Source organism: Telopea speciosissima, chromosome 4 (assembly GCF_018873765.1).
Source record: "Telopea speciosissima isolate NSW1024214 ecotype Mountain lineage chromosome 4, Tspe_v1, whole genome shotgun sequence".
In the NCBI taxonomy this organism is placed as follows: Eukaryota; Viridiplantae; Streptophyta; class Magnoliopsida; order Proteales; family Proteaceae; genus Telopea; species Telopea speciosissima.
Window position 1 is genome coordinate 27,662,122 of NC_057919.1, and position 24,934 is coordinate 27,687,055.

General features: G+C 37.5%; 1 protein-coding gene across 1 annotated transcript; it reads left to right on the top strand.

The window, feature by feature from the left end:
- The first annotated feature begins 1,474 nt into the window (after positions 1-1,474).
- On the top strand, positions 1,475-24,566 carry LOC122660324 (cytochrome c oxidase subunit 6b-2-like). Its single transcript, XM_043855578.1, has 4 exons — positions 1,475-1,551; positions 13,781-13,869; positions 14,032-14,113; positions 24,285-24,566. The coding sequence occupies exons 1-4, from the start codon at positions 1,543-1,545 to the stop codon at positions 24,336-24,338; spliced, it is 234 nt and encodes a 77-aa protein (XP_043711513.1). The 5' UTR covers positions 1,475-1,542; the 3' UTR covers positions 24,339-24,566.
- The last annotated feature ends 368 nt before the right edge of the window (positions 24,567-24,934 follow it).

Consider the following 24,934-nt stretch of genomic DNA (forward strand, 5'->3'; position numbering starts at 1 on the left):
GATTAGCCCATATCAAGATCGAGGGTCTTCAATAAAAATCCTTCATTTTTAGCAAAACAAAAATAAAAATAAATATCCTTAATTACTTTTTGAACGTCTCAAAAAAGCATTGTTGGAAAACCAGGTTTTCTGATTCGACTCATCTTCTAGAAAAACTTGGTGACTCAACCTTGTCAAACCTAGTCAAGACAAGCCACGTATTTTAATTTTATAATGCAATAAATATATATACATTAGTAAAAAATCATAAAAATACAGAAAAATATAGGGAAAAAATTCAAATAATCACATATCAATGCATTTTGAGTCTATACCATTGAACAAGAGAACGGAGTCGAGGAGTTGAGGCTTTCTTATTGTTTTAGATTATGGATTTATTATTTAGTTAACTCCGTTTCTAAGTGAACTAGTTTTATAGTTCTTTTAAAAACGACTAAACTCGCCAATTTTGTCATGACTCGGGTAAAAAATACCGAGTCTTATTTGACTCGGACCATTTATGACCTAGTTCTCGTCATTTTTTACCCTAGCCTGTGGTTTTCCAACTATGCAAAAAAGTAGTTATAGTTTTTTTTTTTGGGTGCAAAGTAGTTTTAGGTTGAAAAGGGTGTCAAACGGTTGGTTTGGTCTGGTTTCAATCGGTTTTTTTCTTCATATAATGGTTTGGTCTATAAAATTCGATCCGAAACCGATAACTCTTATAGCCTAATTAGTTTCGATCTGTTATCGTTTCTTTGATCAGTCCTTTTTCGATCCGCTCTTGGTTGTTCAAATATATTTAATTTTATCGATTTAATTTGTTTTTTTCCTTCTTGTTATTATCGGTCTTTTCTGGTTTCAATCCAAATGGTCGGTCTTATTAATCATTTTGGTTCGATCTAATTGATTTGGTTGGTTCAATCTATCCGGTCTCATTTTTTTGACACCCTAACTGCCTACTTGTATTTGTTGCTTTTTCTAACCTCGGGCATTCCTCGAATTTTTATCACCTCCTATTTGCTGTCCGCTCCAATTCCCTCCAATTTGCTGTCCGCTCCAATTCCCTCCAATCACTCACATAGGAGCAGAAATGACCACCCTACCCCACCTTGGGCAGTGTGTTCGGGCAGTGGGTAAGGTGGTCATTTCCGTTCCTATGTGAGAGATTGGAGGGAATTGGAGCGGGCAGAAATTGTGGGTGATAACGATTCGGCATTCCTCTGCCTCAGGGATAATTGTATTTTGGTTCGGTTTGGGACCGTTGAAACCCGACCACAATCCCTTAATCCAAATATTGAATCCAATTGCCCGTTGATACGGTTACAGAATTGTAAAGAAATTAGCCTTTGCACGTGCTAGTTAATCGTTCGGACAAACCAATAGGGCCATAGGCGACCCCTTCGGTTCCCTATTCCAATTGGATTTCTCCGATTCTCTCTCTCTGCCCTTTAAAACCACCATTTCACAGCCCCCCCCATAAAAAAATAAAAATAAAAATAAAACCACCAATCTGTTCTTCAATTTTGCGTCTGCAAAGCGTTCGTAGTTTGATCTGATCGGAAAATGGCGGAGGTCAGCTCAACCATTCCTTCCTTTAACTGCTTTAATATCGTTCCCTATTCGCCCCTTTAATTCCTGTTTTCTTTGAAACAGAAAAATTACGTGAACTTTGGTAATTTCAGTGTTATTGTTTTGCCCTCGCGATGATGACCCAATCTCCCTCATAAGTTTTGGCGTATTTAAAGAATTTTTTATCCGATTATGAGAAAAGTTAAGATTTTGTTTTTATATCTCATACAATCCCTTTGTTTGTTTGGGAACTCTGGTTCTGCTTTGTGCATGTTCATTTCTAGATGTGGGTTTTGATGTGTTCTTTCTTTTTGGTAGTGCTGTTCATATTTAGGTGAAAATGTTTGTACTTTTATTTAAATTTTCGCTCAATGGAATGTGGAAAAGGCCATTGAAAGTTTTTAGATACAGAGTCAAGCGAAGGACGTTCTAGGATTGTTCTTGAAGTTTGGATTGATGATTGAAATTCCATTTTTTTCTTTGATCTAATTGATTAGGTTAAGATAAGATATTCTTGCATTTGTCATTGATGGATAGCAGTAAGGTTATACTTCTATTGGCTACAGTCTTGGTTCACAACTCGCTAGGTTGGCTAGTTCAACTAAAGGGTTAATTCAGTGTGTATGACATAGGTGTTGGGAATACTAGCCAAATCATGTTTGGCTCATATAATTTGAACATCTTATTATGCTTGGGACTTGAATGCCACTATCATGTTAGATGGGAAAAGTTCTCGCATATATAACATATGGTTCTCTTTTTCATGGGGGGGGGGGGGGGGGACCCATCTTGCTTAAAAATATCACTCATCTTCCTTGCTTATAATTAGGTTGGAAGCAATCACGCAGAAATGGATAATCTTGTCTAGCTGACTTACATATTTTGAGTTCTCAATGTCTGTGGTTACCCAAAATTACTTAATGAAAAGATATTTGTATTTTTCCAGCCTTGTACTCTTGGTTCTGGAGCATCTGTTGCATAGCTAATATGGGGAATCCATGACTCCTCAATTCAACTTTTTGTTAACCCCAGACATCCATGGGAACATATGAAGGGTCTGACTCCTAAGTGCATCTTAGTATTCCATTTTGTATTTGTATTTATTTGTTTGGTGGGGCTGAAATGGTTGTCCTAGATTATGAGGTTACTATTTAGCATATCAATTTAGTATTAGTAGTTTTTAGTCTGTAAGGGGAATTGTGCTTTCTAAAAAGTCCTCAGGTAATTAGAAATGTAGATTTAGATGGCGTTAGTAGGACTTGTTCTAGCAGTTTTGAGAGGTTCAATACAATTTTAAGGAACTCCTAGACTTACATTTTTTTTGGAACAGCTGGTACTTATTGGGAGAATAGTTGACTCTGGAACTTTTCTTTATTTGGTTTTCGATTCTTTTTCTTTTTGATTGGAAACATTGAAAGATTATAAAAAAGAAAGAGGATAACAAAGGCTCACATTTCAGAAGGTTCAGAGGCAACTCCATACAGAAATGAAAATGGACGTGTTAGCAGATACTGAAAATACCTGGTACTGACACTGCATGGAGCCATGGACACAGCGACATGGTTCCAAACTAATTTTGAATTTTCCATGTTAATTGCTGAGGTTAGCAAGAAGCAACTGATAAATGCAAGTACAGAGAAGTTAGAATGGCCAGTGATGCGAGGAAGTACATGTCACTATTATCCACTCCACTCTTAACAAGCACTCCCATCCAACCATTTACTGACCTAGGCAACCAAGTTGACAAGATGTTCAACCTGGACACCATGGTATGGGCCTCTTTTAGGTGTGTGTCTGTTTTTCAGTAGGTGAATGGGTCTTGATTTGGTTTTAGCCAATTACCCACAAAATGTTGCAAATGTTGGTGGAAGCTGAAGATTTCTGCGTGCAGAGAATGAAGAGGAACGAGAGATAGTGATGTATGACAGGTTAAGATTACACATATGTGGGAAAATTCAAAGGAGAATTTGATATAGAAGAGGGTTCATAGGTTTAATGAGCTTCTGGAATTACGTAGGAACTAATAGTAGCCTGAGCTGTGTACTCTTCAGAAAGTACAATCAACTGAAGCTGATTGCAAGACATAAACAAATATATAGAATAGAGATCGGTGCTTGGTTGCGTGGCCCTGCACCAGCGTGGGGGCCAATGAGAGTGTGCACAGGAGCATAAATATGGATGGGATTTTTTATCATGGGGGGCGAGGTGGTAACTTCATGCGCTCATGTGTCTGGGCGAAGGAACCATGCAACCAGGCAGAGTACTTTTTCCCTATAGAATAATAGAAATTGAAATGGAGGTAAACAAAGAAAACAAATTATATTAATGCTGATTAGAATAAGTGGAGTGTTAAGAATGTCACAAAGGGGTTGGAGATCAACATAGATGGAGTAGAAGAATAGAGAGGTGAAGATGAGTCCTTTCCTAGGCAGGCCTAGGGATTCACATGAACAACAGCTCAAAAACCAAACATTGTTCCTTCCATAAGGGTAAAAGAAAATAAAAAATTTCCATGCTCTGGATTAGGAGTTTATTTAAACGCCTTTAGCAACTCCTATGATGTTAATTATCCTGAGAGAGTTGAACAAGTCCAACAAGGACCCAACAACTAGGAAACTGGGAAAGCCTCTTGAAAACGTAGAACAAACTGTCTTATTATAAAAACCACCCACATGACCACGCTGAAGACTACACCTATTTAACTAATACTCAAAACAGAAACCAAATTGATAACTTCCCCACCCAAAATTGAAGGATTTAGACTCAGCCTTACATATTTGGGTTTGGGCCTCCTATGGGCTTGTTTTTTCAAGCTACTGAAGGACTATTTCATCAGACATAGAAATGTAATGTAAGAAGCAGAGTCTTAAGCACTCTTAACAACCAGTAAGCATCTATAGAATGGAGTCACATACTCACGTTACTGAAGAGTAGGTGAACCTCATAGAGAAGCCTCAACTGGCACATGAAACAATATAACTGCTCTGCAAAATGAGATGGGAGGGTTTATGTAGGGATCCATCAAGGTATGTGGTGGTCTTCGTTTTTAAGCAGGAGTAGGTGCTAGTACGCTTAATCATCTAAGAAAAGTCATACTTTGAAACTCTTACTTGAAAGCGGCAATCAATCTGAATCATAGTTGTCAAGGCATTGCCGATGCACCCTTGCTGGAAGGGCGCCTTGGTATTGCCTTGATTTTTTCCCTCCTCCAACACCTAGGATTGCTTGTATACCATGACAACTGACAACTATGATCTGAATTGTAGAAAGGCTATTGTGTTAGCAACAAGCAGTTACTTGAAGTAATGAACAGATGGAAGCAAGATTTAATAGTAACTCAAATTCAGAAATTTCTAATGGTAATTTGAAAAGAAAATCAAGGATTAACATATGGAATAGAGGCTGCAAAGTACAAAATTTAAAACATAAACCCATTGTGTAACTCTCACATTATCTGTAATGTGTTTGTTGTTTGTTCGCATCATATCCCACTTTTGCAACTTTATGCTGGTTTGGTAATTGGATAAATTCTTTAAACAGTAGAGATAAAGGTATTGTAGCATGCCGGAAACTTGTATTTCAAGGTAGCTCTTCCTATGCAATACTTCTTCATCTCTTTTTTCTTTGAACCCCAGTTGTTGGTCTCAAAATTTTCATGTGCAGTTGAAGTTCCCATTAGATTCTGTTTATATCAAACGAAAAGAAATCACCACATGCGCCTGTGCCTACTTTTGCGTTCTCCAAAATTTCTGAATATCTGGTTTTAAATTCATTCATCAACTGTTCAGGAGAAGTTAACCTCTGCCATTATACTGCTAAAATTTAATTCAGTTTTTATTTAGGTTTCATATTTTTGTATCCTGTTTTCAATGCTGTACTAGTTTACTCACTGAAAAAATATGTATACAGGATAAACACATACCATACATTTTTTTGACAATTAAGGAAATTTTGTCTCTATTATTAAAATATATTTTGATCAAATTCCTTTAGCATGGAGGAAGTTGACTCTGTTGACCCTTCTAGCACTGGAAATTTCCTACAGATGTCCTTATTCTTTCTCTTATCTTCAGGTTCATGTTCTGTTGCTTAGAAAGGCAAACATGAACATAAGATTTCATCTGTATTGACTAGTAATCACTTAGGAGTCATTTTGCAATATTTTTCATAGATTTTGAGGTTACACATCAACACAATGTCTTTTAAGCCAATATAGCTGTTATTGTGGGGGCAGTTCAACCTTGTCCACATGATGCCCGGAACATATCAGGCTTCACAAAGTAGTGAACTTTAATTTTTATTATTGAATGAAGTGGAGATATTGTGATTTAGGACATGTTTGGGAAACCACATCTTTCATCACAGTCGGTACTATTCCAGCCAAACAAGTATTATTTATTGGGGTTTACAGCTGCTGTAGTTGAAAGAAATAATGGAAAGGACTTGAGAATTGAAAATGGGGGTGGGAGAAATATGATAATTAAATAGGGATAGTTTTCTGTAGGTATAGAGTTTGAAAGAGAGGAATAGATAGAAGAAGAACATCTTGGCGAGTCACTCCATCTTGGCTTCACACCATCTTGAATTGCATAGAATCACTCATGCTTTCATTCCTTGCTTGCTTGCTTCTTATCTTCCATCTCCAAATACAGTCTTTTTAAACCTCAAAAGAAAAAAAGAACCTAATAACCAGCGTTTAAAGTATCGTATCGGTTGAGTGATTTTAAGAGATGCATCGTATCGTATCGTATCGTATATACGTATCGAACACTACAGATGCGCATCGAAATGGTCAAGATACACATGGAAATTCACTTTTGGAACAAAAAAATATAAATAAGCAATCTATAACAAGTCTCATGCATAACTACTAAAATGGAGAATAATGTATAACCAAACAAGTGCATTAAATTGAAATTGTTATAAAAGATGAGGTTTCTTACATGTTGTAATCGTCTATACCCATGAAGAGTATTGGATGATGCAAAGAATGATGTTGTAGCACTCCTTGATTCGTTTTTTAGTCTAGAAGTGTGAAAAACCAAGATTAAATGTAAGATTTTAGACTCTTGGTTGAGAGTTTTCCTTTATTTATTCGTTAGAACTGTATCGAGTCTATGAGTGAAAATGGTTTTTTTATTTTTATTTTTTTTATGGAAGATACGTATTAAACCACCCACAGAATCCTTTACTGGACGTATCGATGGTATCGATATATATACATAGTTATCAAGGTGGCCAAGCGACCCAAGGCGTTGGAGGGGTGTCTAAGCGCTTAGACAACAAAGTACCCGCCTAGGCGTCGCCTAAGCGATCAAGGCGCCCCCAAGTGTTATTTTTTATTTCCCCCTTTTCTAACAGTATTTAGTATGCTAGTAATATTTTAGTATGCTACAATATATACCTTATATCATCACAAATCAACATTAAGCCTTCTCAAGTCATAAAAAATCAACATTAAGCCACATTAAGTCACATCAAGTCATCAAAAATCAATATTAAGCCACATCAAGTCATAAAAAATCAACATAGAACTAGAAGACAATAGAATTGAAGAAGCAAGCTATTGGAAGTTTGAAATAATCAAACATACATCTGGTTTATACTAGTCTCACATTTGGTTTGATCTTATCTATAAATAATTAAATTGTTCTCGATTTAGAAAAATGTTCTTGTTCTCTAAGAAGTTTGACTAGTTAGATGATTTTATTTTTACATGAGACTTTTAGTATTAGTTAGAGCACAAAATCAGCAGTCCAACAAATCCAAAATTGCTTAAATCTGATTTATATTGAAGAAGTTATGTTCCGGTCAAACCTTATTTGGTATGCGCGAATGCTGTCAAAAATGCTTTGAATGAAAATATTTTTTTAGATATCAATAAAAATGAATATTTTACTGCACTTTTGGTTTTTAGCAATGTTTTACCATATTAAGATTTATAGAATTTTTAGATTTGAGAAAAACCCCAACATTAGAAAGTTGAAAATTTTACCTACCGTCGAAAATCCGGTTTTTGTTATTGAACTTGGGGGGGTTGACTTTTTATCCTTTTGGAATTTTATTTTTTACCTATTTTTATTGGATTCAAGGAGGGGGTATTTGCTTATTTATGAATAATATCTTAAGTAAATGAAATACCAAATATAAAACATTTATTTAAATGAAATTTGGCATAAATAAGGGCCAATACCGGGTTCGATACCAATAAAAACCAGTGCAAGGCACCTTGCAATAAGGCGGAGGTTGCCTAGGACCCAACAAAACCGCCTGGACGCCTAGGCAACGCCTTGACAACTATGTATATATGTCGGTCGTATCGTATCATATCGGCCCGTATCGGCCGATACATTTTGATACAATCCGAGATAGTCCATTTTTTAAAAAGAGACGTATCGGTACCAACCGATACCAATATGTATCGGCCGATACGATACGATACGTATCGATACTTTAAACCATGCTAATAACTACTTTTCTATCAATAACTACTTCTCCAGCAATAACTCCCTTACAACATTAGTACACAACAATTCTGGCCCCAAATAAAAATACAACAAAATAATAAAAAGAACTACATGTTATGCTGGTCATTTATCCAGAATGAAGTGACATGTGGCTGCATAAATCCCTGAGTTATGTCTTCATCATATTGCTATCATGGTTTTGGCACTTGAGTTCCTAATGCTCTAATTGTTTCTTGCAGCAATCTTAGTGAGCTGTATCTACTTATCTTTCTCTTCTTCTATTGCTGCTTCGTACTTGTATGTTTATTACTTGTTTGCTGGATCCATTCCTATCCATAACCAGCCCTTTTCTCTTCATTGTTTTCCTCTCAAAGTCTACCTGTAACCTGCCCAATTCAACCTCAGACAGATCTAAAACCTGAATACCCTTGTATGTTCTGCTATTTTCTGTTATCACATGAAGTCATGATCCTTTGCAGCCCCTTAACCCACCATTCATCTTCATAAACTTTACTCTTACCATGGACCCTAACCTTTTTTTTCATCTACTCATCATCTAAAACGTTGTTTTCTGCATAAAGCCTAGTTTTTAATCTTTCTCACCAGGTTTTTGCATAAAACCTAGTTTTAATCTTTCTGTAAAAGCATAGGATTAGATTAGAATCTTGGAAGATTGGATCTTTAACGAGTAAGAGTCTAGAATAGATAGATGTTATGAGGAGAAGAAGAATTAACATAGCTTGTATTCAAGAGACTAGATATAAGGGTAAAAAAGCAAGGGGTTGGACGACTCTAAACTTTGGTATACGAGGGATAAAAGTAAGAGAAGTGGAGTGGGTATTGTAGTGGATAAAGATTTAAAGAATGGCGTGGTGGATGTTAAAAGATTTGGAGATAGGATTATATTCATCAAGCTTATGTTGGAGAAAGAGGTTTTAATATAATTAGCGCTTACGTACCCCAAGTAGGATTGGATGAAAGTAGTTAGTTACAATTTTGGGAACACATGGATGGATTAGTGCAAGGTCTTATTCAAGGAAAAAAGATTATTATAGGGGTTGATCTGAATGGACATGTTGGGAGAGATCATAGAGGTTATGAAGGTGTACATGGAGGATATGGTTTTGGAGAGAGGAATGAGGAGGGGATCTCAGTTTTAAATTTTGCTGTGGCTTGTGATTTATCTATTGTAAACACTTACTTTGAAAAGAAAGAGAAGCATTTAGTTACCTTCTAAAGTGAGCATCATAGTAGCCAAATATATTTCTTCCTAACTAGAAGGTCCGATAGATTGTTATGTAAGGACTGTAAGGTTATGCCAGGGGAGAGCCTAACCACACGACATAGATTAGTGGTCATGGATATGTGCTTCACAACACATAATTGTAAGAAAGGTAAGCTTATACCTTTAAATCATATATCATATACTGATAAAGTGGTTAAACAAGGAATGTGGGATTTTGAGGGAGACACTAATACGATGTGGAATAAAATGATTACTTGTATTAAGAAGGTTGCTAAAGATGTCCTAGAAGAATCAAAAGGAAAATATCATTCCTTTAGGGAGACGTGGTGGTGGGTTGATGAGGTTCAATCAACAATTAAGACTAGGAAAGCTAGTTTTAAGACATGGCAATGGCAAAGGACGGAGGATGTAGTGGATCTAAAAAGGTATAAACTTGCCAAGAATGAAGTAAAGAAGAAATTAGGAAAAACAAGAGCGAAGAAACATGAAGATCTTTATACCAATTTGAGTAGAAAGGAGGGGGAAAAAGCTATCCACAAGATAGCTAAAATGAGGGAAAGGAAGAGTAGAGATCTCGACATGTTAAATCTATTAAAACTAAAGATGGTAAAGTACTAATAAGGGACGAAGACATTAAGGAGAGATGGAAAGATTATTTCTATAACCTACTAAATGAAGCCGTTTCGAATAATAGTGTCCTAGAAGACTGCATTACCTATCAAGACACCACATGTTGTAGATATATACAAAAAATTAGGGTGTCTGAAGTAAAAGAAGCTCTGAGGAGGATGAAAGTAGGGAATGCACTAGGCCCAGATGAGATCCCAATGGAAGTGTGGAAAAACTTAGGAATATGTGGTTTATCTTGGCTAACCAAGCTGGTTAATAAGATTTTGAGCACAAGGAAAATGTGATGCAAATAAGTCACCTAAAGGGCTTATTTTTTTTTGAAAATAAGCTTTGGGCTGTGTTATTTAGTTGTTGGGCTTTTGATCCCATTGGTTTACTTTGTAATTGGCCAATTTAATAAGCATAAAAGATGGGTAGAAAGTACGAAAACGGGTTTTATGTAATTAGTTTAGTTAGAATCTTGATTTGAGAATGTTTCTTTAATATTTCACTTTCCTAGTCAATTTAGGTTACCTTATTAGTTAAGGATTGGGTTAGTCCTTTCCTTTTTATTGTCTAAGTCTATGTTTGAGTCTTCTATATAAGTTTGTTAGGGTGGCCAGCATTGTATACGAATTTGATTAATGAAATGTTGGCTTGAGCCTTTTCTTTTATTCTGTTTGGAGAACCAAATTGGTTTTATGTCATGAAGATCCATAAGTCATACTAGGAATTATGGGAGAGGGTTATTGAAACCCACCTAAGATAAGAAACTACTATTACGGAAAACCAATTTGGTTTTATGCCTTGAAGACCCAGAAGCTATTTACTTAGGAGACTTATAGAAAGATTTGGAGACTGTAAGAAGGATCTCCATATGGTCTTTATCACCTGGAAAAAACTTATGACAAAGTCCCTAGAGAGTAAATCTGGCAAGTACTAGAGAAGAGAAGTGTTTCAAGTAAATATGTGAACATAATTAAAGATATGTATGATGGTGTGGTGACTAGTATAAGAACTATGGGGCGTCAAGATAGTGAATTCCCAATTACAATTGGGTTACATCAAGGATCAGCTTTAAGCCCTTTTTTGTGTGTGCTTATCATGGATGATTTAACCAGAGATATTCAAGATGGGGTTCCTTGGTGTATATTTTTTGCTGATGATATTGTTTTGGTGGATGAGACAAAATTAGGGATTAATACCAAGTTTGAGTTATGGAGATCAACCTTGGAGTCAAAAGGTTTTAAGATAAATAGAACGAAGACAAAGTATATGAGGTGCAACTTTAGTTGCACTCATAGTACAAAAACTAGTGAAATCTCGGTCGAGATCTCAAGAATTTCGAGTATCTTGACCAGGGCGAAACGAAATGATACTTCGATATGAAAAAAATGCTAAATCTCGATCGAGATTTTGATCATCTCGTGATATGTTACATCTCGCTAGATATCAAGATTCCCCTTTTAAATCACTTAATACAAAAGACAGAAACTCGTTAGTCTCGGTCGAAATTTCGACTGAGACTCACAAGGCTGCTCTTTTGTGGTTTTTTCTTTTGTGTTCTTTATTCTTCACCTTCTCTTTGCTGATTTGTGTACCGGCCTTCAAATCTTCGCCGCATCTACGCTGGAAGCACTTGGAGAACACAGGATTGAATACGGGTTAGGGGCTCCCACCCCTGAACCCCTGCTCATGGGTGGGGAAGAGAGACCAGTACTTCCCTTGCTAATAACTCCAATAATGATTACCTTCAACATGTTGATGATGCAATTTACATGGCAACTGTGGATGACTACACTCGTTTCTTGTTCCAGACTATGACGTGGCATTCATATGTCCTACAGTCGGAGAACAATGCATGTCGGCTCCATCGAACTATGAGCGGGGCCGATCCTGGACGACGGAGTAATTATTATTAGAATATTTGTAAACATTTGAGTCACTTGATGACTACTTGACTTGTATTGGGAATTTGGGATATTGATATCATCTTGTTAAGTTGTTATTGTTATTGACTTATTGTTCTTAATATTATGACTTAAGTTATGACTTATGAGTCATTAAATTTATGTTTCCAAGTGAATTTACTTGTTTAAATTGCTTATTAGTTATTTTGTGACTTATTTCTTCTAGTACTTAAAGTATTAAACAATGTGTATGTGTAATTAACTAAGTTATACATTAGGATTCGATCGTATACTGCCAATTAATGGTGCAAATCCAAAACACCATTTTGGGTGACTATTTTTGTAATTTGGACATTTACACGTGTTTATATAGCCTAAAATAGGGTTTCCATAAAGTTTCAGGCCTTAACTTGGCCTAAAACCTACCGAAACCTTGTTGAAAAAGTACAATATTTCGACCGAAATATCCGAAACCAAAATTTTGGATATTTCAGATATTTTGGTTAGCCCGAAATACCAAAACGAAACGAGTTTTCGAATCATGGTTGAACTAGGACGGATAATGAGGTGGTGAAAATTGATCTGAGGGAGATTCCGTAAAGTAATTATTTTAGGTATTGGGGCTCAATCATAAATAAAGAATATGATATAGAGGACAATGTTTCATAGAAAATTAAAATAGGATGGAAAAGTGGAGAGGTGCGTCTGGAGTGTTGTGTGATCGACGAATTCTTTCAAGGAAAATTTTATAGGATAGTCATAAGACTGGTTATGTTGTATGGGGCGGAGTGTTGTGCAGTTAAGAAGCACCATATAGATAAACTTAGTGTAGCAGAGATGAAGATGTTAAGATGGCTGAGTGGCAAAACTAGGAAGGATTGATTAAAGAATGATTTTCTTCGAGCTGATTTGAGAGTGGTGGCTTTGATACATGATAAGCTACGAGAAAGTCATTTGAGGTGGCATGGCCATGTTGAATGGAGGCCTTTGGATGCTCCAGTACGGAGGAGTGATTTGATTCAGATTGAAGGAACTAAAAGAGTCAGAGGCAGACCTAAAATTACCCTAGGAGAAGTGGTGGGGAAATACATTCATAGCTTAGGCCTTGTATCAAGTATGACTTCTAATAGAGCTGATTGAAGGGTAGGGGTCCATGTAGCCGACCCCATTTAGTTAGATAAGGCGAGTTGTTGTTGTTGTACTTGTAAAGTTGTATATAACCTTAATTGCAACTATTCTCTCTCCTAATTTATGTAACTAATTGCAATCCTTGAGATATTTGGGGCTAGATTTCACCTTTTGTCCATACATACTGCTGTGGGAACTCAGGCCTACATTGTCACACCTAAAAGTGCTATCCCTATTTTAGATACCAAAATATGATATTGGACATGGTAGAGCCATTACCCAGTGCTGGTCCCACCTATGTGGAGTCCTGGGAGGGTTGAGTAGTCGGTCCTATCCTTTGGACATGGTATGACTGTAAAATTCTTGAAATTAGAGAAATTGTGTTTGAGGAGTTTGAACTATTGCAGGATCAAAGCGCTATGGTTTGGGTAGTCTGAAGAAGGTTTGCTATGGTGTTGATTGGAACAAGCGAAAATTGATGGGCTGGTCCAATACATAGCGGCACTGGGAGATATTAGCTTTAGGTCCTTGCAAAATTAGAAGGATGATAATAGTTTAGCTCTTAGAAGGAGCTTAGGGAAGGTATCACACCAAACTGAATTGATACTGCAGCCTCTAAAAGGAAGGGACCGTTAGTCATGGCTGCAGGTCATGTAGAAGTTGAGAGATGGTTGCGTTTCCTTTATAAAATTGGACTAAGATATAGGATGGTGTGTTCTCTCGTTGACTTTATGACTTGTCTGATTCCGAACTTTACCTCATTTCGAATTAAGAATCCAAAATAATTTCTACATTCATCATTAAAGGAATTCAAAGTAGCAAATGGTCTCCTTCTTCTTTTATAATAACCCTTTTGTGGATCTATTTTTCAGATTGAATTGAAAACAGCACCAGCTGATATTCGTTTCCCTACCACAAATCAAACTAGACATTGTTTCACTCGCTACATTGAGTTTCACAGGTTTGTTTTTTTGGTATTGAAGAAGTTTTTGTGACCCAAGGCTGGTTGTGTTAATGTAATTTTATGGTTAAGTTTATCAATAACTTGTTCATGGAAATGTTTCTTACCAAGAACTTCTCTTCGAAATATTTAGCAAGATTTCCTTTTTCTTTTCAAATGCAGGTGTCTGGCAACAAAAGGTGAGGAATCTGCTGATTGTGAAAAGTTCGCAAGATACTACCGTTCCCTCTGCCCTGGTGAATGGGTGAGTAACATGTCTGTTATACTGGATCCTGAATTCACAATGAAGGATGATATGATCTCTCTATCTATCTGTCTGCCTATACACATTAATATGCAAAGGCTAGTTGATGTTGAATTCCAGCAAGAAGAAAAGATGGGTTTGGTTTAGTTCTTTGGGTCCAACTAAACCTATGGTTCAAATGTGGTTTAAGTTAGGCTTAATTTGAGTGCTCAGTTGTATGACAATGACCGATGGACTTAGTATTTTTGGTCATAGTTATCAAGGCGGCTAGGAGACCCAAGACGGTGGAGGGGGGGGGGAAACAAAGGCAATAACAGCAAGACGACTAGGCATCAACTAGTCAATGCCTAGGCGATCAATGTGCCCTTCGAGCAAAGGGACCCTGGATGCCTAGGCGACACATTGACAACCATGTTTTTGGGTATACTATTGTAATGGGTCAATTGTATAAGCCCAAATATTAGTGATCAAGTCCTATACAGGTTTATGTATTTTCTTTTTGGGTGATTGTTCTCTTCCTGGGAGCATAGGCTGCGCCAAGACACATGGAGCGGCCATTCAGGAGGGCGGGGCGGTCATTTTTCCCACCCCCATGTGTCTGAGCACATCCTGCATCCTCGGCACAGAGAGCATTTGGCCTTTCTTTTTGTAGGTATATAGTAGTTAGTTTCTATGTTTTAATGTTCTAGAATAGTTCCTATTTTGAAGAGAGACTTAGGTTGTAAGAGATTCCTCTTACCATACTTAGGGTTTCCTACTTTAGTAATTGCTATGGTGTTGTAAATAAAGGAGAAGGGCATAGTGATGCAGATAAGTCACCTAAATTAAAGGGCTTATTTTATTGGAAATTAGCCTTGGGTTGGGTTATGTAAGTGTTGGGTCTTTGATCCCATGAGTTTTTCTTTGTAATGGGCCACTTTCATGGCCTAAAATATGGGTAGAATGTAAACGGGATTTACATCATTAGTTTATTTAGAGTCATGTTTTGAGCCAGTTTTGACGGAGACAGAATATTAGATCTGAAAAATAATGGCCAGATCTGAAATAAGGGGGATAACAAATAGAATTAAAGAGGGGAAAAAGGTAACCACAGGTGATGGAGAAGATGAAGGTTAGATGAAGATAGAAGAAGAGATAGGGGGATGAGAGGGAGTATCGTGAGAGAGAGGAGAAGAGATGAGATTGAGAGGGGGAGAGAAAGAAGAGAAGATGTTGAGGAGAGGGGAAGGGGCCTGCTTCAACGCAGGTCTGGCCACTAAGGCTCCAACTTTTGTTTCGTTCAATAATTCAATTCAACATGTTACAAAAGGTTGGATACATAGGTATTTAAAGAAGAAAATGACTCTTGGGCTTTAACCAGAAACATTAATGACTAGAACACTATTCTAAACTAATTACTCACCTAGAAACTAACTCCCATAAAACATTAAATACTAGCCTTCAATCTCTTGGACTCGTAATCTAAGAATTTAAATAGACACATTAATACACCGAGGAATACGAATAGACAAAAGAAGAAAAAGGAAAAGACTATCTAATTTATTATTCCAGAGAATTTCAAGGGCCATGTGGGGCCCACTTCAGTCCACCATGCAGAGGAGTGAACCTGGCCAGCATAGAGGCCACAGAAGAAGGCTGGCTGGTGCTCGGTTGGCCACGTAGGGGGCCTGGGCTGGGGGGCTCTCCTGGCTTGCCCACGGTTTCTAGTCTTCGGCCAAAAATGCACTGCATCAAGTTTCCTTCATTATTTTAGTTTCCTAGTCATTATTTTAGGATCATAATGTACACAGCCTTACCCCCGCTTCGCGGAGAGGCTGTTTCCAGAGACTCGAACCCGTGATCACTTGGTCACAATGGAGCAACCTTACCGTTGCACCAAGGTCCACCCTCTAGGATACTAATATAATGACGTTGCAGGAGCCTCCTGCACTGGGTACGCTGCCCTTTTTAGTTAGTTTATGTTACCTTATTAGTTAAGGTTGGGTTAGGCCTTTCTCTTTTAGTGTTTGAGCCTGTTTTTGAGTCTGCTGTATAAGTTTATAAGTGGCTACAGCCTTGAACACGAATTTGATTAATGAGATTGAAGAGGGGGGGGGGGGGAGAAATTGCTTTGTGCTTTGCTCCGTGAGAGAGTATGGTGAGAAACCATTGGTGAGAGACCAAAATACAGTGAGAGGTCGTGGGTGAGAAACCGAATCTGAGAAAGACTACCTGATGTAGATCACAAGTCCATATGTACCTGCAGGAACAAGCCCCAAAACCAGCCCAACAAGGTTGTGGGATTTGACTGCTGTGAGAGGCAGCCTGGTCTGATGATGTGGCAAGTTTTTTGTTGGTTCGATGGAGCATCACCTAAGGCAGCCCCAGCCCAGAGAGAAGCATGAAGAAGATAAGAGACCAAGACAGAATTAAAAAAAAAAAAAAATTAATGTTCACATGAACAGCACCCAAGTTACTGTTCACGTGAACAGTGATTTGGGGAGCAGATATGGAGAATTTGGTGGAGATTGAATGCAACATTGAAGACTTCTAGAAGACTTTCTAATTTATTTAGTTTCTATTTTAGTGTCCTTCCTTTTGTTTTAGAAGGCTGTAATATAAAGCCTTAGTAGTTTCTAATTCTAGTTAATTTCTATTTTCAATAAGTTGCCATTGTCACTAGTTGCTGGTTTAGTAGTTTCTATTTCCTACTTTCTATTTTCAGTTAGTTTCTATTTTCTACCTTCTATTTTCAGTTAGTTTCTATTGTCTACCTTGTTGCCATTGGTTATGGGAGAAATTCCATGTTTCAACAGCTGGGATGGCTGTGGGTGAGAGACCCAGGCTGAGAGAGCCATTCCCCTACCCCCCCCTTCTCTTCTCTATCGTCTTCTCCTTTCTTCTTATCCTTTTATGTTCTCCATTCATATGTAATAGAAAACAACAATAAAAAAAATAGAGTTTTAGTTATTTAATTTGTTCCTTATCGTGTGGATTCTGGCTGCAATCGATCTCCCGTTGGTTTCCCTGGTTCGAGGTCGACTATTGCATTACTACCCTATCTTCTTTTTCCCTTCTTCAATTTAATGTTTTTTCATTTTATTTTTCTGAAATTTCCTGCAAATCTGAGAACTGACAGTATTTTACTATTACTGGACCTGAAGTTTGCGATCCTCTTGTGGACTGGTTATCACTTGTGACTGGTCTACATTACCTAGACTGTCCAACGATTTTTTGACAGGAATTATAACTCTTTGCTTCATTTTCTGTGAGATACAGTTTGCTCTTGTGAGATGCAATGACAACCTTGGTGGGATGCTAAGGTAGCTTGTTGGGAAGCCAAGTAGACTGGTGAAATGCTGATCAAGTTTTTGGTGGGAGGCCTGGTCCATATTCCTTTCTTTTCTATCTTATTCTTCTTTTCTTCCTTCACCTAAGGTCATATTTTGATTACTTTAACATCCTGCTCATTCAACTGTTTAATCTTTGAGCTACTTTTTTGATTCCTAACATTGTTCCTCTTAGTTTCAGATCTGGATTTCTGCAGCAGATACAGCCTTCTTCTATTAGTCCATCGTGTCCCTGTTTGTCAGCAGCAGTTCACTGTCTGGTCTTGAGTGCTGTTATAGCACTGTTGTCCCCCTTTGCTTCTATTTCCAACAAGTTACTAAATCTATTACTTTCTGTTTCGATACTGTTCGGTTATTAAATCTTTTGAGTTTGTAATACGGTTTTCACTTGTTATTTCTTGATTTAGTCACTAAATTTCTGTAGTTACTAAATCTCAATATCTATTTTCAGCAACTTTCTAATTGGTAATCTTTTCATTTTTCTGAATCTGGGCGTTAGATTAGCCCCAAACTTTTTTTATCTTAATCTATATTTTCTCTAGGCCTTTTGATTTGACTATGGATAAGATCTGAAACCCCTTGGCCTGGTTGCGGGTTTTTCTTTATGTGGGTATTGCTTGACCTGAGGTTCTAGATCATGTGTTGGTTTGATGTAAACAAGTTCTATTCCAAGCAGTACCATCACATGAAAGGTTGAACAAGGTCTCTACCTTTGCCTTCAGTTCCTTAATGAACCTATTCTGCTTCAACTAAACCAGGTTCAGTTGGTTCAAACCAGGCCAAACAGGTCTGGGTGTTTTCTGGTTCACCCAAAACCAGTCCTACTTAATCCACTCCAAGTCTTCATCAAAGAAGGGTCAAAAGTAATTACTGCATGTTTGAAGAATTTGAGAAGTATTATTTAGGTAGTTACAACCAAGGTAAGTATCGGTATCGGGTATTGTATAGGTCGGGCGATTTTAAGAGACGTATTGTATCATATTGTATCGTATCGCATCGGAGATACGTATTGATTGGTGCAGAAACGCATGAAAATGATCAAAATACACATGGAAATACACTTTTCGACATAAAAAAACAATATAAACAAGCAATATATGTCATATATCATGCATATACACTAAGAATTGTGAATAATATATAACCAGACAAGTGCGGCACTGTGAAATTGTTATAAAAGATGAGATTTCTTACATGTAGAGTCACTCTATTGCCATGAAGAATGTCGGGGTGGATCAAACTCATGTCTGTAAGGGTCTTCAAGAATAAGAGCAACTAGGATGATGTTGTGTATTGACCGAACATAAGCACAACACTGACCCTTAAGCCATTTTCGGTTTTGGTTGAAAAATGGTGGATTTGAGTTCAAAACTTTGCAAAAGTATACAAAGCATGCATCTAATAGTTAGTTGAACCTATTCTCCTTGAATCATAGAAAAAAAAAAGAACTAGAATGCAAGATTTGAAGCAAAAGATCAAGTATTTTTTTTGAAAAAAACCTACCTTTCCCTTTAAGTGTTGAGTATGTCTTGTATTCCAAGGATTTGAGTGTGATGTGGATCCGACCCGACCCGACCCGACATATTTTGTGGCGTGACTCGAAGGGAGAAAAAGTTGAGATTTAGTTTGTGAAGCGGAGGGTTTGGCCGATACATATCAATACGTACCGATACATTTAAAAACCCAAACAAAAGCTAATATTATTACGTATCGATATGTATCGACCGTATTGTATTGTATCGACACATATTGGTCGAAACATTCGATACAATCCAATTTTTTTAAAAAAAAGCGACATATCGGTCTGAGTATCATATCGACACCGAACGATACTTTAAACCATGGTTACAACTATTATCCAAAATTTTAGAAGATATTATTTTAGTCAATAAATCAATTCATTGATGGTTGTGTAAGTCGTTGAAAATGTTAGTCAATTAATTGATGGCTGTGTAAGTTATTGAAAATGTAAGTCAAAGGGTTGCCTGTCACGATTTTGAACAAGTGAAAAAGTTGAATGAAATTTCTGGTTTTATGCCAGTAGTTGTGAGATGCAGTGAAGCCTAGTGAGATGCTAACCTAGGCCTTGGTGAAAATTCTTTGTCAATATCCCTTTTATCTCTTTCTTACTTCTGCCATTAAAAATGCTCAATTCTGGTTAAGGATTCTGATTTTAATTCAAGGACTGAACCGGGATCCCATTATGGTTTCTAATACTTAGCCTTTAGGTGATTGGTTACCCACCACTAGGTCTTCCAGCTTTGGAGCAATAAAGAATGAACTAGAGTTGGTATGTGAAAAAGAAAAGAGAGCTTTGATCAGAAAAGAGAGGATTTGCAGTGGGAAAGTGTCAAAAGAAGGTTGGCCAAACAGCCATGAAAGACTGTCGGTAAAAGTCAATGCTGGAAGGCTGCTGGAAGGGCTCCTTGAAGAGATAGGATTTAATTTGAGGACGAAGTAAACATGGCTGAAGGGCTAGGATTTTATGTTGGGACTCCCCAGTTTGATATAGGATTTGAGAAAGCACAATGGGCTAAGGTTTTGATGGCTTGAATTTAATTACAGCTTAGATTTGAATAGAGTTGTGGGAAAAGTAAAATAGGATTTAAGAAGAAGAAGAAAAACTATGAAATCTGTCATAATGTTTCTAGGTGAATATGCCAAGAAAAGGTAGAAGCAATCATGTTTCCATGTGTGCACTCTGAAGCTTTATTAAACTCAGTAGATTTTCATTTTACTTTGAAAGAGAAACCTTGAAAAAAGGGTTTTTGGCCTTGCCTTGGATGTCCATTCACCCTACTCCCTACCATTACTTAAATTAAAAGCTACGTGGTATAGAAAATTACCATTTTTTGACTAAACAAATAAAACTATAAGTCTATATTAACATGTAATATCCTAATTGACCAAATACCAAGTTCTAAATCTTGTTTCATTTCGGTGTTTCGGTCAGGTTGAAACTACTGAAACACCGAAATTTCGGCAAAATCTCGCTGGAACTATGCTTTTTTTCTCAGCTTATTGCAATTTGATGTTTCGGTTGGCAAACGTCCATAGTAGGCTCTGAAATTTTATGGAAACCTTGTTTTATGCTAAATAAACATATGTAAACTTTCAAATTGCAAAAAAAATCACACAAAGTGGAATTTTGGATGTTCACCTTTGGTTGGCAGTAAGCTTCGAACCCTATTGTATACTTTATGTAATATTTCCTATTCTACACATTGTCCCTATTGTATACTTTATGTAATATTTCCTATTCTACACATTGTTTTAGTACTATTAGACATAATTGGCAAGTAAAACTAGTAAATTATGCAAGAATGGATGAAGGAACATAATATTGATTCATTATGGGTAAATTTCACGTACCTCCCCTGAGGTTTGACCTAATTACACTTTCACCCGTGAGGTTTGGAAAATTTCACGTGCCTCTCGAGGTTCAAACTAAGTAACAAAAGCTCCCACTCCGTTAACGGTAGACGTTAAACGTTACAGTTATATTTTAATTGACCAAAATGTCCTCATCTTCCCCAATTTCCCCAAAACCTGAAACCCTAAACACATTTCCCTATTATTCGATCCGACAAACCTCCGATTAGAATCATGAACCTTCTTCAACAGCATCTGCACTAGCACAAGCTGCCAAAACAGCAAGGAAGGTCTGTCCATCAGGCCTCAATCCCAACTGCCTCATCTGTTCAAACAAGTGCAGCCCGTCATCTCCTAGCCCATTTGTTGCTTATCCATTTATCATCAAATGCCAGGAATCCATTTTTCTTGCAGGAGTATGATCAAACACTCTGCGTGCATCTACCATACACATATGCAGTGTGTCTCCATCACTTATGACTCAACTGATCATCACCCTTAAACGGAGACCGCAGCAAGAAATCGTGGACCTTTTTGCCTTCTTCGAGCAACTTTGAGTTCCCACAAGAGGTCAGTAGCGCAAAAAAGGTATGAGGATTGGCACGAACACCTTGACTCATGAACTCAATGGCTTCTTTGATCTTACCCTCTGGCACAAACTCATCAAATCAACGTTGGCAGGGGCAGCTGCTACATTAGGGGCTCCATTATCAACGACCTGTCTCGGGTTCTGATCTTGAGGATTCCATTGGTTAGGGTTTCCACGCTGAGGGTAATTCTGGTTCCAGATCTGTGAATGTAAACGGAACAAAATCAGAGAGTAAAACTATAATAGAAAATCCAATCAGCGAGGACAGATCAGTATCTGGTTGGGGATTAAAATAGTAAGAAATAAAAACAGATCATCCCTTAACACAGAGGAGATTGCAGAGCTTATCCAGAGTTGCTTAAAATCCAGGCAGCAATTAAATATTGGTAGAGATAGTTGGACACACAATATGTTAGAAAATCCAACAGAAACAGAGCACTAGAATTGATCTGGAAGAAAAGAAAATTTCTGCCCCGTCTGCAACTGATAAATTGAACTTGAATGATCTGAAATTTGAAGTAGAAGTTGACTATTATAGAAGAATAGCTGCAGGGAATCCACCCTGAAACTGAGAAACATGGGAATTCCTGGCTGGCAACAGGCATTCATGTCCACTGTGCTTCTTGCCGGCGAATGTGGGTTCTTCTTCAACGATTTTCTTGGCCGTTCAAGAATGCAATCAGTGGGTAGTGGTGGTGGCTGCGGCAATGGTGGGTGGTGGTGGAGTAAAAGAAGAAGAAGAAGAGGGCATTAGTGTCATTTTACCCTTTCAAGGGTATATTGGTCATAACAGGACTTAAAAATTCCTACCGTTAGCAGCTAACGTGTACAGTTAACAGAGTGGGTGTTTTGGTTACTTAGTTTGAATCTCGGGAGGTACGTGAAATTTACCCATTAATTATTTCAGAAATAGTTAAAGTAGAAACTACAAACTGAAAGTAGAGTGAACAATACATAGACACCCATTGAAACAGGTGGTACCAATGAGTTCTGGTCAAAATTTCGACCTGAACTTGCGAGATGGGGTATATTAATACCTTGCATTGTGTCATTTTAGTGAAACGGTACAAACAGTACCAAAATTTTGTGAAATTTTGAATATTTCGGTCAAAACATTGCTAGTCTTATATTTCGCATATTGTTTTGTCTCGGTCACTTCGAAACTACTCGCATATGTATTTGGCAAGTTTTCAAACTATGCCAAATACATATAGGAAGACCTTTTTATTCATAGGTTAAGGGCCAATTTTAGCAAATGGTGCAACCTAGGGTTCCAAAAAACTCTAATTTAGGTCACTATGGGCCCACCCAAAGTGATGAAATCTGGGTAGAGTGTACAGTGTCAATTCTGTAATTTCTAGACAGTTCCGGATCCTTTTGGGAAAGGCAAACAGAATCTGGGATTGAACAGTCAAAATATGTAGGAAAGGAACTTTCTGGAATTTCAAATTAGACTGGGTGTAAGACAGAAACAACTTATGAAAAGGTGGGCTTTTGAGAAATTTAAGATAAGTTCTGTCCTTGTTAGCAAATGACAGAACTTGTCATCTTCTACCTCACAACAGGACAGGAACACGATAAAACCATTTTTGATTTCAGATGAGAGATCTTACCCATGTGGACTCCAAACAAGGTGAAATTTCAGGATGAGCTTCCTAATCCCCAACCCTCTTGAATCCACTCGGTATTCACCCAGAAGTGGTGACAGGAAAATTAAATATAATTATGCAAGAGGTACCAGAAGGTAGTTGCAGGTTCAGATGTGGTTGGAGATTGATAACTCAGAGCAGAGATTCTAATTGGGGTGAAGATTATAGGGTTGTAATTAGTTGCTACGTACTAATCCTACGGTACCAGGCAATGGAACAACAGTTAATCGATGGAAGGGTATTGTATGCTCCTTATGAGATAAAAATAGTAACTTACAGTCCACAAGACAAACCATCCATTGGATATGGCTGAGAACAAAGTCAAGGGGAAAGCCCACTGAAGGTATTGCACTCTCAAAGTTTGGGATGAAACTGTTGGCCAGAACTGGAGTTATAGGGGGCTGAAGCTTGCTGTAGTAGGAGACCACCAAACAATGCTGCCAGGACAGTATCAAGTTGGGTTTGTTTCTGATGATCGATGAGCAGTCCACAGTGAACGTTTTCAGCCAATGGTTTGATGTGTAGACTGGATGTTGGCTCATTCTGGCTTTTTGGTGGCAGTCTAATGGTCCATTAGTGCAGTTTAATAGTCAAAATGGCACGATTCAACTTTAATTTTGTTAAACTTGCCCTGCAAGTGAGGGATTGAATGTTTATATAAATTTGAGGTGTGAATATCAAATCCCTATTTTTAGCACACATCTATTTTAACAATTAACAAATTCGATTTTAAATATATCTTTTCCAGTGGTTCAACCGCATAGTTTGGATAATCCAAACATAACAATCACTGGACAGATGGTCCATTTACTGGTCAATTGTTTCCAAAGGAGATAAGTTCCATAAGTTGGTCTCTGTAGGGCCTGGTTGTATGTCAAACTAGTGCTGGATTGATCCTAAGCATATTCCATTTGATGGTGTATGCTGTGAGTAGATAACTATTGCAGAATCTCTAAAATCATTGAATTATCCTTTTTGTTTCTTAGTTGGCTAGTTCAATCCCCCTGAGATTGTTCAACTACATTTATGTTATGGATACCGCATGTCTTTTATATCAAAGATGTTTGAATAACCTTAAGTTAGTCTTTTCCTCATGTGTATCATATTATTACTAGTCATTTTCGTCGTGTGTATATTATATTGAACTCCATCAACAATGTAAATGAAAAATGTCAGCTTTTGGTAGGTTCTTCTGTATAACCAGCCTTTTCTCCTCTTTTCTACTGCTGCAGATTGAGAGATGGGAGGATCAGAGGGCTCAGGGAACTTTCCCCGGTCCTCTGTGATTGCCCTGCTTGCTTTGTTTTCTGTGGCCAGTTCTGCATGGGAACTATGGATTGATCAACTTTCACTTCAGACTTCTTGTGATTTTTGAAGAAAGCAATTGACATAATAAAATGATATTGGAAACAGTTTGGAGTTGTTTTAACTCTAGTGCTAGATCATGGGGCTGACCTGGTTGAAATGCACCCAGATCTTTTCAGATGTTCTTCAAATTATGATTTCGTGGTTTTTAGCGAAATATGTTTCTTCATTACCATCCCTACTCCTTTCCTACCCACCTGCCTTTCTTTTCATTTGCTTCTTATAATAACTGGGGACAATTGATTCTACTTGGCAACCATTGATGTGCTGGGCTTATGTGATTCACAGGTCCCAGGGCTCATTGTTAGATTGAGAAATGAGCCTTATGGTATTAGGATAATGATACCTTTTGATGAGCTGTAAATGTAGTTTCCCTGGGATGGCCTGGTGCAACTCAATGGTTGATGAAGTTTGAGGTGGTATCATAGCTAATGTCTTGGTCTGAGTGTTGTGCTTCTACTTGTTCTACGTTTTTTTACAATGTTTTCACATGGCCACAATTTAGATGGATGGTAAG